Source organism: Episyrphus balteatus, chromosome 1, assembly GCF_945859705.1.
Source record: "Episyrphus balteatus chromosome 1, idEpiBalt1.1, whole genome shotgun sequence".
In the NCBI taxonomy this organism is placed as follows: Eukaryota; Metazoa; Arthropoda; class Insecta; order Diptera; family Syrphidae; genus Episyrphus; species Episyrphus balteatus.
The window spans coordinates 59,891,795-59,909,324 of NC_079134.1; the positions used below are offsets into that span (position 1 = coordinate 59,891,795).

The 17,530-nt window shown below is 32.5% G+C and overlaps 2 protein-coding genes across 5 annotated transcripts in view; one reads left to right on the forward strand and one right to left on the reverse strand.

Annotated features, from left to right (window-relative positions):
- LOC129907745 (menin) overlaps positions 1-17,530 on the reverse strand; it is a 108,260-nt gene that overhangs the window by 11,418 nt on the left and 79,312 nt on the right. For all 3 annotated transcript variants that reach the window (XM_055984096.1, XM_055984094.1, XM_055984095.1), the window contains one exon: positions 9,730-10,358. In XM_055984096.1, coding sequence (XP_055840071.1) covers positions 9,730-10,358 — 629 coding nt within the window. The remainder of the gene's footprint in view (positions 1-9,729; positions 10,359-17,530) is intronic.
- Positions 24-1,787, forward strand: LOC129907750 (uncharacterized). Of its 2 annotated transcripts, none has more exons than XM_055984103.1 (2): positions 24-1,439; positions 1,483-1,787. In XM_055984103.1, exon 1 carries the CDS (start codon positions 164-166, stop codon positions 1,205-1,207), a length of 1,044 nt encoding a protein of 347 aa, XP_055840078.1. In that variant the 5' UTR covers positions 24-163; the 3' UTR covers positions 1,208-1,439; positions 1,483-1,787. The 2 variants fall into 2 exon arrangements, with proteins under 2 accessions (XP_055840078.1, XP_055840079.1); XM_055984104.1 differs by having other exon boundaries at positions 1,503-1,787.

Sequence of the window (17,530 nt, forward strand, 5' to 3'; positions counted from 1 at the left end):
TATCCCATTGGTTCTAGAATTTGTTGAAAAAAGTTGGGATAAAATTAAAGATCATACCAGAATTCCAAAATTAAAATTTTTAGAAATCTTAAGATTTTGTGTTATAGATAATAATTATTTAGAATTTGATAAAATTTTTTATCAACAAAAACAAGGAGTTCCGATGGGAAGTCCAGCTTCTCCAATATTAGCAGATATTGTAATGGAAGCATTATTAGATAATGTTTTTGAAAAAATTCCTTATAAGCCTAAAATAATTACAAAATATGTTGATGATATTTTTATCATCCTAAAATCTTGTCATGTTGATTCAACTCTAACTGCTTTAAACTCGTTTCATCCGAAAATTCAGTTTACAGTTGAGTTTGAAAATAATGGAAAACTTCCATATCTGGCTGTGTTAGTAATAAGAAGAAATAATAGGTTAATATTTGATTGGTACAAAAAACCAACATCTTCAGGTCGTCTTATTAATTTTAATTCTAAACAGCCTAAACAAGTTATTATCAATACAGCAAAAAATTTTGTTAATAGAGTTTTAGATATCAGTGACATTGTCTTTCGTCAAAAAAACATACAAATAATTATGGATACGTTACTTTCCAATTCATTTCCTTTAAATATAATAAAAACATTACTGAATCAATATTTCAATCCATTGGTTCAGATAAATTCAGTAGCAAATGTTACTCCATTTTCATACAAAAGTATTGTATACATTCCAAATCTTTCCAATAGAATGTTAAATGCTCCAATAAGAAATAAAGATAATGTTCGTATAGCTTTCAAATCGGCAAATATCCTAAGAAGTTCATTGTTTTCGAATTTAAAAGGTGAACTTAATAAAAATGAAAAATCAAATATTGTCTACAAGATAAAATGCTTAGGTGATGGAATAATAAATTGTCCTTCCGCTTATGTAGGAACGTCTATGCAAAAACTTAAAAATCGTTTAGCTGGTCATAGATCAGATATTAATAGCGGACATTCACATAAGACAGCATTAGCTTTGCATTGCATAGATGAAGGACATAGACCAGATTTCAATAACGTTGATATTATACAGACAGAAAAACACTATAGCAAACGTATGTTACTAGAAATGTTACATATTTTAAATACAGATAATACGGTTAATAGGAGATCTGATTGCGAAGGGTTGAGCAATATTTATAGTCAGTTTGTGCATAGAAATATTTTAGGCTAAATATTTAGGTATATTTGACTTGAATTTTGAAGATCATTTTTGATTAGAAGTTCAAAATTTTGAATTTCTTATCAAATGTGAAATTTAGATTTCATTATTTTAAAATTTCGATTGATAGAAACGTCTTTATCAAGACTTCATTAATTGAATTTTAAAATATTACAAAAACAAAAAAACCAATCCAGATAAAATTAAAGATTTTAAAGATCTTAAACTTTTTAAGCTTAACATCGTAAGTATAGATTTTTATTTTCTTTTTAATTATTATATTTTAGACTAAGAATATTTATTATAGATTCCTGAAGAAGGTTGTAATCACAACCGAAACGTCGAAGAAAAATTAGGATAAATGAATTTGACCTAAAGCCCACATAGGAGTTAATATTATATATTAAAGAAGGTCACGAAGATAGAAATAATTTGTATTACGGAGGGCACGCCGTATTTAAACTTTCAAAATGAATTTTTATGAATATGTAAGAAACACATACGGATTTCAAGTATGTTCAGATTTAAAAAGTTTTAGCAAGATAGGGGTAAGTAATATTAAACATAAAAATACTTTAGTTTTTCTTCTAAAATGTAGGGAATTTGGTTTAATTCCTGAATTTATTCAGAATTCAACAAAAAATGTTTCAATGTTGTTAATATTCTTGTTTCTTTTGACGTTGTTTCGTTATTTACTAACATTCCTATCCCATTGGTTCTAGAATTGGTTGAAAAAAGTTGGGATAAAATTAAAGATCATACCAGAATTCCAAAATTAAAATTTTTAGAAATCTTAAGATTTTGTGTTATAGATAATAATTATTTAGAATTTGATAAAATTTTTTATCAACAAAAACAAGGAGTTCCGATGGGAAGTCCAGCTTCTCCAATATTAGCAGATATTGTAATGGAAGCATTATTAGATAATGTTTTTGAAAAAATTCCTTATAAGCCTAAAATAATTACAAAATATGTTGATGATATTTTTATCATCCTAAAATCTTGTCATGTTGATTCAACTCTAACTGCTTTAAACTCGTTTCATCCGAAAATTCAGTTTACAGTTTAGTTTGAAAATAATGGAAAACTTCCATATCTGGATGTGTTAGTAATAAGAAGAAATAATAGGTTAATATTTGATTGGTACAAAAAACCAACATCTTCAGGTCGTCTTATTAATTTTAATTCTAAACAGCCTAAACAAGTTATTATCAATACAGCAAAAAATTTTGTTAATAGAGTTTTAGATATCAGTGACATTGTCTTTCGTCAAAAAAACATACAAATAATTATGGATACGTTACTTTCCAATTCATTTCCTTTAAATATAATAAAAACATTACTGAATCAATATTTCAATCCATTGGTTCAGATAAATTCAGTAGCAAATGTTACTCCATTTTCATACAAAAGTATTGTATACATTCCAAATCTTTCCAATAGAATGTTAAATGCTCCAATAAGAAATAAAGATAATGTTCGTATAGCTTTCAAATCGGCAAATATCCTAAGAAGTTCATTGTTTTCGAATTTAAAAGGTGAACTTAATAAAAATGAAAAATCAAATATTGTCTACAAGATAAAATGCTTAGGTGATGGAATAATAAATTGTCCTTCCGTTTATGTAGGAACGTCTATGCAAAAACTTAAAAATCGTTTAGCTGGTCATAGATCAGATATTAATAGCGGACATTCACATAAGACAGCATTAGCTTTGCATTGCATAGATGAAGGACATAGACCAGATTTCAATAACGTTGATATTATACAGACAGAAAAACACTATAGCAAACGTATGTTACTAGAAATGTTACATATTTTAAATACAGATAATACGGTTAATAGGAGATCTGATTGCGAAGGGTTGAGCAATATTTATAGTCAGTTTGTGCATAGAAATATTTTAGGCTAAATATTTAGGTATATTTGACTTGAATTTTGAAGATCATTTTTGATTAGAAGTTCAAAATTTTGAATTTCTTATCAAATGTGAAATTTAGATTACATTATTTTAAAATTTCGATTGATAGAAACGTCTTTATCAAGACTTCATTAATTGAATTTTAAAATATTACAAAAACAAAAAAACCAATCCAGATAAAATTAAAGATTTTAAAGATCTTAAACTTTTTAAGCTTAACATCGTAAGTATAGATTTTTATTTTCTTTTTAATTATTATATTATAGACTAAGAATATTTATTATAGATTCCTGAAGAAGGTTGTAATCACAACCGAAACGTCGAAGAAAAATTAGGATACATGAATTTGACCTAAAGCCCACATAGGAGTTAATATTATATATTAAAGAAGGTCACGAAGATAGAAATAATTTTTAAAGAGAATGTATGTTCATTTTTTGGTCTACGACAAACTGGAGCAAAGATATTAGCTTAGCAGTGAAATATCCCAAAAAATGCATTTTTGTGAATAAATCCGCTAAAAAGAATGAGAGAAATTGGGTTTAAGCCTTTCGATTCATGAAATAAAAACTGACAGTGCCTCTGTGCGCAAGGTCAAATTACGCTTTGACTGGACTATAAGAGTTTTTGTTAGATATTGTTTTTATTCACGGGACAATTTCATTACGTTATTACGAGGCAAAAGCGCTGGGATTGGGATCGATGCTGAACTTCACTTCTAGCACCAAGCGTTCTTAGACAACAAGATCTAGCTAAGCTACTTATGATATAAAAGAAACTATTATACACTGTCCGATAAAAATTGGCAGTACAGGTTTTATGGGAGAGCTTTTTTTAAAATCAGTGGCGTGCTATTTTTTACACCATACCCAATTGAAGGAAACTCCTTTAAAAAGTTTTTTAAAACTACCATGCATTTTCGTTGGCATCCCACAACGACCTGGCACACACTTGAGCATGCACTGATCCTGATTCTCTGTTGCTTTTCAACCCTCATTAAACTTAACATATTCAGATTTCAGAGTTGCCTTTTTTCAACTTCGTAACTCACTTCGTATTTTTTTCTTACTTTTTCAATGGGTTTCTGTTGAGGAGCTTTTGCCTTGAGAGCTTTTTAGAAAGTTCTGATGAGTGTTGTGTTTTGGCTTTTGCATTTCTTTTAATGTTTGGCAAATCAGTTAACCCTTTCGAACCCAAGCTATGAAAATCAATATTAAAAAATATTTTTTCAGTATTATCGTGTCAAAAACATCACAACTAAGAAATATGAATAGCAAAAAGTTATTTTCCAAAATAATAAATAGTAAAACTAATGTGTTACTCTCATGTTACATGTAAGTAACATGCACTGCCTATGACCACCAAAAAATTCGGACAACTGAGAAAATAACTTTTTATGGAACAATAACACTAGCCAACAATTCTCAACTTTTTAAAATTTTCCAGAAAGATTTATATCAAACTTTATAGATTTGGGTTCAGTAAGCTCAAAAATAATATTGGTTTCTTTCTAGCAGCTCTAGTTTTTGAAATATATTTAATATTTGGGGAAATATTCATACTAATTTTTAAGTTTTTCTTATTTTGAGCCTTTATTAAAATTTTCCAGAAAAATTTATATTAAACTCAATGTATTTGGGTTCAATAAACCTAAAAATCACATTCATTTTTTTCTAGGACCTCTATTTTTTGAAATATTTTAGTTTTCCACATTTTGGGGGTTATTTCGTACTTATTTTAAAGTTATGTTTATTTTAACTGTTTGTTAACATTTTCCAGAAATTTTCTAATTGAACCTAATGCATTTGGGTTCAGTAAGCCTAAAAATCACACTTGTTGCTTTTTAGGAGCTCTATTGTTATAGATATTTAAATTTTTCACATTTTTGGGGTAATTTCATACTATTTTTTTAGATTTTATTATTACAAGCGTTCTTAAGGTTTTGTTGGAAAAATTTGTTTCGAATGTAATGTATTTCGGTTCAGTTAGTAAAATAAAAATACAAAAAAAAAAATGTTTAACAAAAAAAAATTGTATGAATTTCTATGCGTTTTCAAGTATGAATAATTTAAAAACTAGAGCTACTAGAAAAAAACTAATGTTATTTTCAAAATCAGCACCCTAAATTTAGTAAGAATTGATAAACAACGGTCTGGAAAATTTTTGTGTGTTGGGCAGTGTAATGTATGCTACTTCTGGATTAACATTTTTTACATCTTTTTTTTTTTCAAAATTATGACCATATATAAAGAAAATGTGAATTTCAGTCCCTTTTTCGCTAAAAAAAATTAAAAGTATGATATTTGATTAACTTTTTGTAATAATCCAGCAACTAGGCATTATTATCTTTCAACTAAGCCATCGAAACATGAACAATTATTTAATGGAATATTTTTTACGAATTTTTAAGAATATGTTACATGAGAGTAACGCTGGGTCCGAAAGGGTTAAAATGGAGTGTTAAAAATCATAGCCATTTTATTTGAGGAAGAAGATTCTTTGCGTAGATTCTCGTACCGGGCGCACATAGGGGTATTTAGTCAATTTAGACTAAACACGAAATTTTAAACTGAATCATGTAGAAATTCAATATCCATTGTCTTTCTTATAGTTTTAAAATTGATTAGCCTTCCAGGTGACTAACAGCAGCGCTCTAGACTTCAGAGTTTTCAGCCCAAAGATAAAATTAAATTTTATTATAATTTGAAGTGGCTTAGAAAAAAGTTGTTATGGAATATTGATATAGAGATATGAAACTGTCTACTAGATGTTGTATCTACATAGTATATATAGTAATATTACTTTATAGATAAAAAAGTGATTTGTTGAATCTGAATATAAATTAAACGTAAAAATAATTTTCTTTCTATGTTGGTAAGGAGATACTATTACACAATATTTAGAGATAAAATTAAATGTTTCCTAAAGGTTAAACTTTTACCTTTTTTAAACTAAGTGCAAATTTGACACATTTGCCCCTTTTAAACATTTTAGGTTTTTAAAAATGCCTACCTTGTTTCATGCATCCATATTTAATGTTTTTTTTTTAAACCTGATTCCATATAATTTTTCCTAAATTTTAAGACCTTTATCTTGGCGATACCATTAATAAAACTCCATTTATAAGGATTTTAACAAACCGTTTTGGACCATTTTTGAGACTTTTTGTTGGTCAAAAATTGGTTTTGCAACCAATTTAAATTAACAGTTAACATACTTAATTACAGTCAGTGGCGTAGATAGGGGGGGGATCAGGGGGATATATCCCCCCCCATTGGAATCGATAATTGTGCAGTATAAACAGTCATGAATAAATAAGTTGAAGAAGCGCACTTTGAAAAAAAAAAACGCTATGGATTTCGAGTTCTTGATTAGCTTAAATGTTATAAATATGGTTTACCAACTTTCGTTGCCATTAAGTCGGGAGCGGTACGATTGATCGCAAACTAAAATCTCTTATAACAAAATCTCGCATTTTTGCAAAAATCACGCAAAGCAAAATTTCGCATTTTTAACATCTCACATAGCAAAATCTCGCATTTTCAAAATCCTGCATATTAAAATCTCGCATTTTAGAAATAATCTCGCGAGTTCATTAAATTCTTTCTATATCAAAATCTCTCATTAAAAGAAGAGCGTAAAGTATCTTAAATTTAAATTGCTTTTTTGGCAGCAAAATGTATAAGCAAAAGATTATAAGAAAAGAGAAGGTCGAATACAACAAATTCACATGCATTAAGTCCTTTTGACTCCAACATTCAACAGTTGACCCTGAACACTATTAAAAAACTGGCATAGGCGTCTGACAGTGCACTAACCTTTTCCTTTTCTATTTATCTCTTCAAAACAAAACGAAAAAACAGAAGAGGGAGGTTCTGGGCTTTCCTAAGCTAGCAATATCATGTAGGTTTATAATCTCGCATTGAATTAATAAATATTTTATTTCAATGCGAGATTATAAATTTCGAGATTTTAATGTTGCGAGATTTTGGTAAACGAGATTTTGAAATTGCGAGATTTCGATAAAAAAGATTTCATAATACGAGATTTTAAGATGCGAGGTTTTAAGAACAAGATTTTAAAATGCGGTCAATCGTACCCAACCCCATTAAGTCGGTATTTCAAAGAGTGAATTTAGACTTGGTCCAAGCAATGGAGCTCGCTAAAGATTTAAGGGATCAACTAAAAATTAAACGGGCAGAAGACGACTCATTTTCGAAAGTTTTTTGTATATGGGAAAAATTAGAAATCCTTGACATAGGCGTTAAACATAAGAGAATAGTGAAGCGACAAAAGAATCGTTCGAACCCTTCGGTTCAAAGTACAGTAAAGAATATTTTAGTGTTACTGTTTTCAATCTTTTTCTCGATTTCTATGTAATGCGCCTTGGAGAAAAATGTACAAACCATGAAAACACACTAGAAGGGTTTCCGGTTCTTTCTAAGGATTCTTCGTCTGAAATAGACAAAGCAGCTAAAAAATTTAATGAAACTGTTGAGTTTTACCAAAAACTAGACCACATAAAATAGAACAAAAACAATAAGATTTCCTTATAGTTTTCATCCAAGAAGGAAATATTATTTAAACAATCGGGATTTCCTAACTGTTTTACCGACTTCCAAAAAGGAGGAGTTATTCAATTCGTCTGTACTTTTTTTTGTGTTTTTCACCTCATAACTTTGGACCGAGTGAACCAGTTTTGATAATTCTTTTTGTAGGTATTGAAAAGCTGGTGCCTGTTCAGTACTATTAGAAAACCCATAAAACCCAGTTTTGACAATGGAAGTCGGTTTTGTTTTTTTAATAAAAAAAATACGATCATGTACGGGATCACCTATTCCAACTTACTATAGAAATATTGGTCACAATTTTTGTTCTAGTGCCAAGTTGGAAAAAATATGAAATTTTTACAAAAAATTTTGAAAGAAAAATACTTCCTCTATGAACTCATTGAAAGCGCTCGAAAGCTGCACCGAAAAAAGTTGTCCTGGTATTTATATTTTATTAAAGATATTAGCTACACTGCTGGTTTCTACGTCAACTACCGAAAGAACTTTCTCCAATTTAAAGAGAATAAAAACAATACAAAGAAGCATTATTAAAACTTAAAAAAAAATTTGCGAACTAGATCTATCCCCCCCTTAGCAAAAAGCTATCTACGCCACTGATTACAGTATTAATTACAAGCTTTTAAAACTGGCATTTCCGTTATGGAATGCTCATGACGTTTGTTTACCCATAGTGTTAACCATAGCGAAAGCTTCTTATGTTATTTGTTTGTCAAAGTTTGTGATTATTTTCGAGCCATATATGTAACTAAAAGTTAATTGTTGCATATCATAAAAAAGTACTGTTCCCTATTACACTTTTTATCAACCTCTGGTGCTGATGCAAAAAATATACCTTCTTTCGAAATCAAAGAAATAGGACTATTTTATCGTTCTGGAACATTTTAATAGGTTTGTTTTCCATCCAAAAACCACTAATCACCCCATTTTTATTTTCTTCAAATGCCAGCGTAAATAATGAATTTTTTATTTTACCTTATTTTACCATTTTGAAGCTTTTTAAATATTGTACACATTTTTATCTTCAAATGAATGTACAAACCATCTCACTGACATCAAGCTAACACCACTTTTCGTTTGATTTTGACACCAAAGTATATGGAGCGAGTAGCTTTTTTTTTTAATTATTTTTCTCTTGGCTCTTTGTTTAGGTGTCCCATATTTTACTTTTACATTTAATCACTAGTTTACGTTATTTTCAAAATGATCTCATACATATGTAGCGTATTTACAAATACCATTAGCGACTATGCATAGAAGTGCATTTTTAATGTTAGCTTCTAGTTTTGCGTTTTTTGCGGAATCTAATGGTAGCTCTTCGCCCAGATTTTGTTAAAATACACAAATTTTTACAAAATTTCACTTTTAATTAAAACTAATTTTTCCACGCTTTTTCATCATTTTTACAAGATTTTAGAGCCTGTCTTTATTTCAGTGAGGCAAACAAAACACAGTGTTTTGTCAGGAAATGCGAAAAACGCAACTAGTAGCCAAACGGTTTCTGTTTTTGGAAATCCAAAACCGAAAATCTGCTAGATTACCTGACCACAGTACCAAATGCTTTTATCTTTTCTAAAATGTGTGCCTTTGTTCATGTGAACCGCAGTGTATGTATAATTAAAAAGGAAATGAAATATCAATCTAAAAAAGAAGAATGGTAACCCCGCAGATATTTCTTTCAGCTTTTTCAAATTCAAAATGTTCATTTCGACAACCCTGTTAGAGCTTTTTTGAGGAAGGTTTTTATGGATAGAAAGAGTGCGAACGAGATGCAAATATCCCTATCTTCCCTGCACTGCCAATTTTTATCGAACAGAGTATAGCCTATTAGCATTCATTGCGAAGTTTACCCATCTTTTTGTCTAATTTGACTGTACTATGAATGTATATTTTTCTTATCCAGTCTATATTTAATAAATGGTTTTAAATTGCCTATTTTTTAACTTAAACTCAGGTTTTGTTTAACTAAAGCGTATGCGCCATTGACCGCACACTGTCAAACATAAAACACAATAATATTGATACATATTAAATGAATTTCTTACTTCTCTGCATGTGATTGAATTATTATTTCCTTCGAATAACTTGTTTTCATTTTGTAAGGTATTTCTTTTTATGGCATAGGTACAAGTAAGGTTTTGTTTAATATCTTCCGAATTAGGATTTTCACATTCATCCAAAACATTTATCACTACTTGTGATCTTATATCATAGTCAAATTTTGAAATCGTGTTAACAAGCGGCTTGGCCCAACCTATATGCAATATAGGTGTTGAACTTTCTTCCTCCCATTGACAAACTCCATCGTAGAACCTTAAAATATTAGCGAAAACTTCCGAATCTCGCAAAACACACCTTCCAGAATGTCCCGAACTCTCTGTTTTGATTATATACGGTATCATTTCGTTTGCAATATCAACAAACTCTTTATATATTTCTTCATCGTCACGACAGCTGTAAGTGTACAATCGTATAACGTCACCAGCATTAGCCCACGATCGAAAAGCTTCTCTGTATTTGCCCAGGCGATAGTAATAAGTACCTTGATACGTATAGGGATACACATGATGATTGTTATAAAATACTTTTGCCGATTGAATTGCCTCTATGTATAATGCTTCACAGCTTTTTCTTCCGATAGTTGGACTAACTTCCTCTAGTTCACCAAGGTTTCCTTAAAAACAAAACAAATTTGTAATTATTTAAAAACAATCTTAACCTTGATATCTTAATATAACGGGCGCTTTCCACCAATTTATCGTAATAGCCTGTTTTCACTACAACATAAATGAGATAATTTCGCAAATTATTTCATTTCGAATGTCAAATGAAATAATTTCTTATTAAATTATCGCATTTAGTCTGTAGTGAAAACAGGCTATAAGCCTGTTACATATTGTGCACAATATGTAATTGTATTTTTAAATATTAATAATGAACAATTGCTCACGAAAACATTCAGGAAAGCACAGGAAAGGTGATATTTCAGAAATGGTTTTTCTTCTATTATGAGTACTAGGCGAAAAATGTTTCACGTTCGGTACACTCCACGTATTTTGAATTTTTTGGGGAACAAGCAACTAATTTGACGGTACATGTAAATTCCTTTGGAGTGAAATTCGCAATATCATTTCAAATTCCGGGTAAACAAAAATATTCCAGGTGAAAAAGTTTCCACGTGAAACTCACGATAAGGCTGAATGAGTTCAGCTCTAAGTTAGTTCAAAATAATATTTATCTATGCTCTTATCAGAGCAAACTTCAGAACTTTTCACAGATTATTAGCCACCACAATACAACCCTGTAAACCAAAAATCAGCCTGTTACAAAATTTTTCCTTGAAAAAATCTATTTTTACCGGGCTAATAGTAGTCGCAAAATCATGAAAAGCGCTAGTTATGAATATGAACAAATCTAAGCTTATTATATCGACAAATATCAATGTAAGAGATTCAATTCTGAGAACTCTTTTGTAGGTCTAAAACTTTGCTGCATATATTTAATTTTTGCTGTATTTATTTCTTAAGAAGACAGGAAGTCATTGGCTCTTACCCAAGCCCAAAATGAGTGACTGGCAATCCAGACCTGGAAGGTGCTTAAAACCACGGCAGAAGGAAAGGGGCAACTGATGGTGATCAGCATTGATGCCAAGTCGGCCGAGGCTATAGTGAAGGCTCAACATGAACTTCACTACAAATTCGGCAAAATTGGTGTATCAGGCCTAAAGAAACCATCAGGGCCCACTACTTTGCATAAGCCTGAAAACCTAGCACCCGAAGGGACCCAAGCGGTAGAAATGTCAGATGCCCCAATTCCTAAAAGCATTATACGTCCTACCCGTTTTCCTACTACAAATTCCGATCAACCCAATGAAACCCCTCTTACAAACTCACTACTACCCCTCCAAAACATCCAACAATCCTTCCAATCCGGCAGCCAGGCAGATTCACTGGACCTAATGGGTATGGAAAAGGTTCGTCTTGACGAAGAGTTAGAGGGCATGGACCAAGGGTCAGACGGTTCCTACTGAGGAGGAAGAAAATCATCTGTTAGCAGATGAGGGAGAAATGGTCTCCATCTGTTAAACAAAAAATTAATAGACGCGGGATCACTAAGCTAGCCCAAATTAACCTCCACCACGCACAAGCGGCATCAGCCGTCCTGGTAGGAATGTTTGCAAAGGATAATTTGGGACTAGCACTGATCCAAGAACCCTGGACCTACAAGGGTCAGGTAAGAGGTTTTAATAGTAGTAACTCTGATTTAATATGGGACACGAGGCACGACTCGCCCAGAAATAATATAAAATTTATATGTCTTTCAGAATTTATGACGAGGGATCTGGTACCGATCCAGACCCAAATTGAGTGTGACGGTATACTTCAAACGATTGTTGTAGCGGCGGCTTACTTCCCAGGTAACGATGACAACACTCCACCGACAGAGGTACAACGGCTGGTCGATTACTGCAAAAGTAACAAACTACCATTGCTTGTGGGTTGCGACGCAAATGCTCATCATACAGCATGGGGTAGTACCGACATAAACAAAAGGGGTGAGTACCTTTTAGATTTTATATTTGAAAAATGTCTAGATATTTATAATGTGTTGGAGAGTATCCAATGAACCTTCCCTATCTCATCATAGAATAATTACATTCTTAATAACACGCCTTCTCACAGAGAATACCTCTGGAAGGAACCCTAAGAAAACCGACTGGAAACTTTATAAGAGTGCAGTACAAAGTTAAGTGGAGCAATCAATGCATTTGAACTCAGTTGTTCCATTAAACCAATCAAAGGTCAGAAAGATGCTCCTTGGTGGAGCAAAAATCTGTCGAAACAAAGATCAAAGGTACGTAAACTGTTCAATGAAGCAAAAAGAACTGCTGAGTGGGAGGGTTATACGGCAGAGTTGACAATTTACAACAAAGAAATCAGAAAAGCAAAAAGAAATAGTTTTGTGAGTTTTTGTGAAAATATTACCACTACTCCAGCTGCAGCGAGACTACACAAGGCTCTAGCGAAAGATAAAACCATAAAGTCGCTAGCGCTTAGATACAATGATGGTAGCTTTACTGAAAATGAAGAACAAAGGTCAATTCTGTTACTTAACACTCACTTCCCACGCTCGTTTCCAATGACAGGAAATGTTATAGAAAGTACACCTTTCAAACCTAACAAAACAGACGGGAAGTTAGCTACAGCTATCTGTTCAGGCAAAAGAATTGACGGGGCGATATACACCTTTCAACCTTTGAAGTCACCAGGTCTCGATGGTATATTCCCTGCTTTATTGCAAAAAGGGGCGGAAGACCTGATGCCGTAGCATGGCATGCGTACTTCGTAGTAGCATGGCACTTGGGCTTGTACAAAGCCTGTGGAGAAGAGCTAAAGTAATTTTTATTCATAAAACTGGGAAAAAAGATACTACCCACCCAAAGTCATTCAGGCCAATCAGCCTGACATCATTTCTACTTAAGACTTTGGAGAAAGTAATAGATAACTTCATTAGATCAGAAGTTTTAATAAATATGCCACTTAACCATCGCCAGAACGGTTACAGGGCAGGAAAATCTACGGAAACTGCCCTTTTCGAGCTAACAAATTCCATACAAAGAGCTTTGGATGCAAAAGAAACAGCTTTATGTGCTTTTCTGGACATAGAGGGAGCATTTGATAACACCTCACATGTCGCTGTAAACAAAGCTCTCGAAAGGAAGAAAGTTCCTATCACTGTAGTGAGATGGATCAATGAAAAGCTGAGCACAAGAACAGCTGAGGTAAGGGCAGGTCTTAATGTACAAACTATCATCACAACAAGAGGCTGTCCTCAGGGAGGGGGGGGGGGGCGGTTTCTTTCACCTTTGCTTTGAAAAATTGTTGTTGATGAACTACTAGAAAATCTAACTTCCCTAGGTATAACATGTCTCGGTTTTGCTGATGACATAGTAATATTAGCCAGTGGGAAGTTTGAAGAAACTCTTTGGGCCTAGTACCGAACTCTCCGTACCTATGGGTCAATCCCCAAGTATCTTTCAATCTGAGGTAAATGCCATTGTAAAATGTGCAGAAATAAACCTCGAATTAAATCACCGAAACAAAAATATTGCCATTATGTCTGATAGTCAAGCTGCCCTAAATCCTACGAAATCAACTCCAAGCTAGTATTGGAGTGTATAGGAAAACTTAACGAACTTGGCAAAATAAACAAAGTCACTCTCCACTGGGTACCTGGGCACGTTGGTGTCCAGGGAAACGAGGAGGCGGACTCTTTAGCAAAAACCGGCAAATTCCCCTTTAATGTGACCCGAACAGTATTGCGAAATAGGAGAAAATGCTATTAAAAATAAAATAAAACTAGACGAGGAGACCAGGAGAGCAAAAAACTGGGCAGAACTACCAAAACTGAGACAATCGAAAATGCTTCTCGGGAACTACAACCGAGAGCGTTTCAAATCATGTATCAGTTTTAGTAGGAAAAATCTCAGGTTAATCACTGGGCTCCTCACGGGCCACTGTAAGTTAAGAAGGCACCAACATATTTTGGGCTTAGTAAATAGTGCAACATGTAGATTCTGTAGCGAAAAAGAAGAAACACCAGATCACATCCTTGGTAGTTGCAATGCACTAATACACCAAAGATTTAAACACATGGGTCGCTACCATCGTCATCGTCAATTTCATGAAAGGAATTAGGTTAGAGGAGGAGATATAAAATGAGGTACTAACTCATATAGCTTAAAAGGGGGTACAATAGATCTTACAGGTCGCAGTACATCTTACACCCCAAATATCAATCAATTAATCAACAAGCCATTTCTGAAAAAAATATAAAAATGTGCACAAAATGGATTTTATGACCTGTCCCGTTTCACTCATACAAGTTACAGTAGAGACGCAGTTGGCACTTGTGATGAAATTTTAAAATTTTTTTAAGCGTATTTAAGGGGTTTTTCGCAATGTAATATTATTACAGATTATACTATAAAGCTATTCTAAAGAAATGCCCACCAACATATTAAATAATTGCACCACTGGGTCGCACGTACTTCCTCTTATGGCAAAAGAAGCTATTATTTCAAAGCTTTTCATGAACATTTCTCAAGGAATTTAAAAAAAAATGTAAGAAAAAATATGAGAAATTGTTTTACAAATAAAATTTTGAAAATCGTTAGAACCATTTAAAAAAATAATTTTTTATATAATTTTTTTTATTTCAAATAAATATTGGGTCTTATTTGTACCACTGTACACAAAAATCTTAATCAAAATTGTTAGATTGAAAAACAAAATAACTTTTCTATTTCCGTTATATTGCAGGTACCGTTAGTTTTGGTCCTAAATAAAAATTTCAATTTGTTCTTAGAGAATCACCCAAAACTGTTTACTACCAATTTTGATAATTATAATCGCTCCATGACTTTTGTCATAAATACTTCGAGAAAATACAGATCGCAAAAGATGGAGGACGAAGGAGGTGGCTTATGATCTTATATTTTAGATACTTTAGCGCAAATTTTCAAACATTTAAACCTTACTCTAACGGCCATATTATTCACTCTGGATTTAAATTGGATTGAAGTTAACTTTAAATCCAATCACTTAAATCTGAATTTTATAAATCGAAGGATTTAATTTTTTGTTCATATTATTCACTCAAAAAAAATTATGTGATTATTCAATAATTTTTGTATAATTTGCATTTATCTCTATTATTCCTTCACAAAATACTTGACAAAACAACTGAACACTGTGAAAATGAATTTTACATCTGGATTTATAAAGTTAAACAGACCTCCAGAGAGCAGTATAAATTTGTTTGGATTTAACGAGATTGGATTTAAAAAATTGGATTTAAGATTGAATGTAAGTAGTGAATATTATGGACTTGGATTTATTTTTGACATTTGACATTCTTTACATCCAGATGTATTTTTTAAACTAGTGAATAATATGGCCGTAAATCTACTTTAACGGCCATATTATTCACTCTGGATTTAGTTTGGATTAAAGTTAATTTTAAATCCAATCCATTAAATCTGAGTTTCATAAATCCAAGGATTTAATTTTTTGTTCATATTATTCACTAAAAAAAAACTTGTGTGATTATTCAATAAATTTTGTATAATTTGCATTTATCTTTATTTTTCCTTCACAAAATACTTTACAAAACAACTGAACACTGTGAAAATGAATTTTACATCTGGATTTATAAAGTTAAACGGACCTCCAGAGAGCAGTTTAAATTTTTTTGGATTTAACGAGAAAATTGGATTTAAGATTGGATTTAAGTAGTGAATATTATGGAATTGGATTTATTTTTGACATTTGACATTGTTTACATCCAGATGTATTTTTTAAACTAGTGAATAATATGGCCGTAAAACGGAGGTCGGATCTAAAAACAAAATTTAAAACGAGAGTCTTCTATTTGATGTTTTCGAACGATTTAAAGCATGCATGTCAAACTTGCGGCCCACAACGAGTAACTTTGCAGCCATAGAGGAAGGAATACCTAGAGAGCCGACTCCATAAACAAAAAATACCAAGACTGGAAACTCGGCGGTCAACTGACTTTTGCCTACAAGCTGCGAGGTGTGGTGAATGTCGTCAATCTATCGTTGTCTCGTGTTGGATGTGTGGTGAATGTCGTGAATCTATAAATGTGTGCGTGTTAAAGTCATTTACCAACGTGGTGGCCATAAACAAAAAATACCAAGACTGGAAAATTTCGTACGTCTTTCCCCCCAAAACCCTTTTGTGTACATTGCTGTCTGTGAATATATGTGAAAGCCACCACGTTGGTAAATGACGTTAACACGCACACATTTATAGATTCACGACATTCACCACACATCGGACACGAACACAACGATAGGTTCACGACATTCACCACACCTCGCAGCTTGTAGGCAAACGTCAGTTGACCGCCGAGTTTCCAGTCTTGGTATTTTTTGTTTATGGTGGTGGCTTTCACATATATTCACAGACAACACTGTACACAAAAGGGTTTTGGGGGGAAAGACGTACGAAAGTTTCCAGTCTTGGTATTTTTTGTTTATGGCCGACTCGTACCCCCCTTGCCTAAAACACCCGCAAATTTAATTTCAGATAATTGGTTTACATCTCTCTTATTTTTCTCTTATTTTCCTATCTGTGAATACATGTGAAAGGTATATTGCGTTTAATACCTTCCTTTCACCAGTAGATGTCCTCATAAACTTTGAACATTGTATATATATTCTTATAGTACTCTCATGAAGTAGAATTTTCTATTTTGCGTCGCCACCGCTGGGATCGCTAGTTTATTTTATGTTTGAACCTTATGCAGAAAATTGAAGTGCAGATCTACCAAAAGATGTCGCTAAAGTATTTTCATGGATTGATAGTACTATAGAAATATATATACAATGCTTTGAATTTAAACATGATTTTGGTTTTCCTTCAAGCAAGAAAACGGAGTTCAGAAAAGACACTCCGACCTCCGACGGAGAAAAGCGGGGTTGCATTCACACACTTGCAACTTTTTGTGTATGAACACAAAGTCGAAGGAGAAATCGTGGTGAAAAAACCAATACATATAAAAACGGCTCCGCGGTGATTATAATTTCCATACTAATTTGAGCCGCCTTCGGACCAGTTTCTGAGCCGAAGTCGGACCCAACTCCGCCTGAGGCAGAGCGGATTCGGACGGAGGTCGGACTTGTTTGCTTGAAGGGTTGTACATGAACTTGAATAGCTCAAATAGCTCACTCCGTGTGTTCGTGTTTTGAATTTATTATATTATTTTTTTATGAATTAATTCCTCTACTGAGCACTTAAATTGTTTTTAATTGTTTTGAGC

What these genes read in the sequence shown, in the direction of transcription:
- LOC129907750 (XM_055984103.1), top strand. Translation starts at nt 164, where the DNA reads ATGGGAAGTCCAGCTTCTCCAATATTAGCAGATATTGTAATGGAAGCA.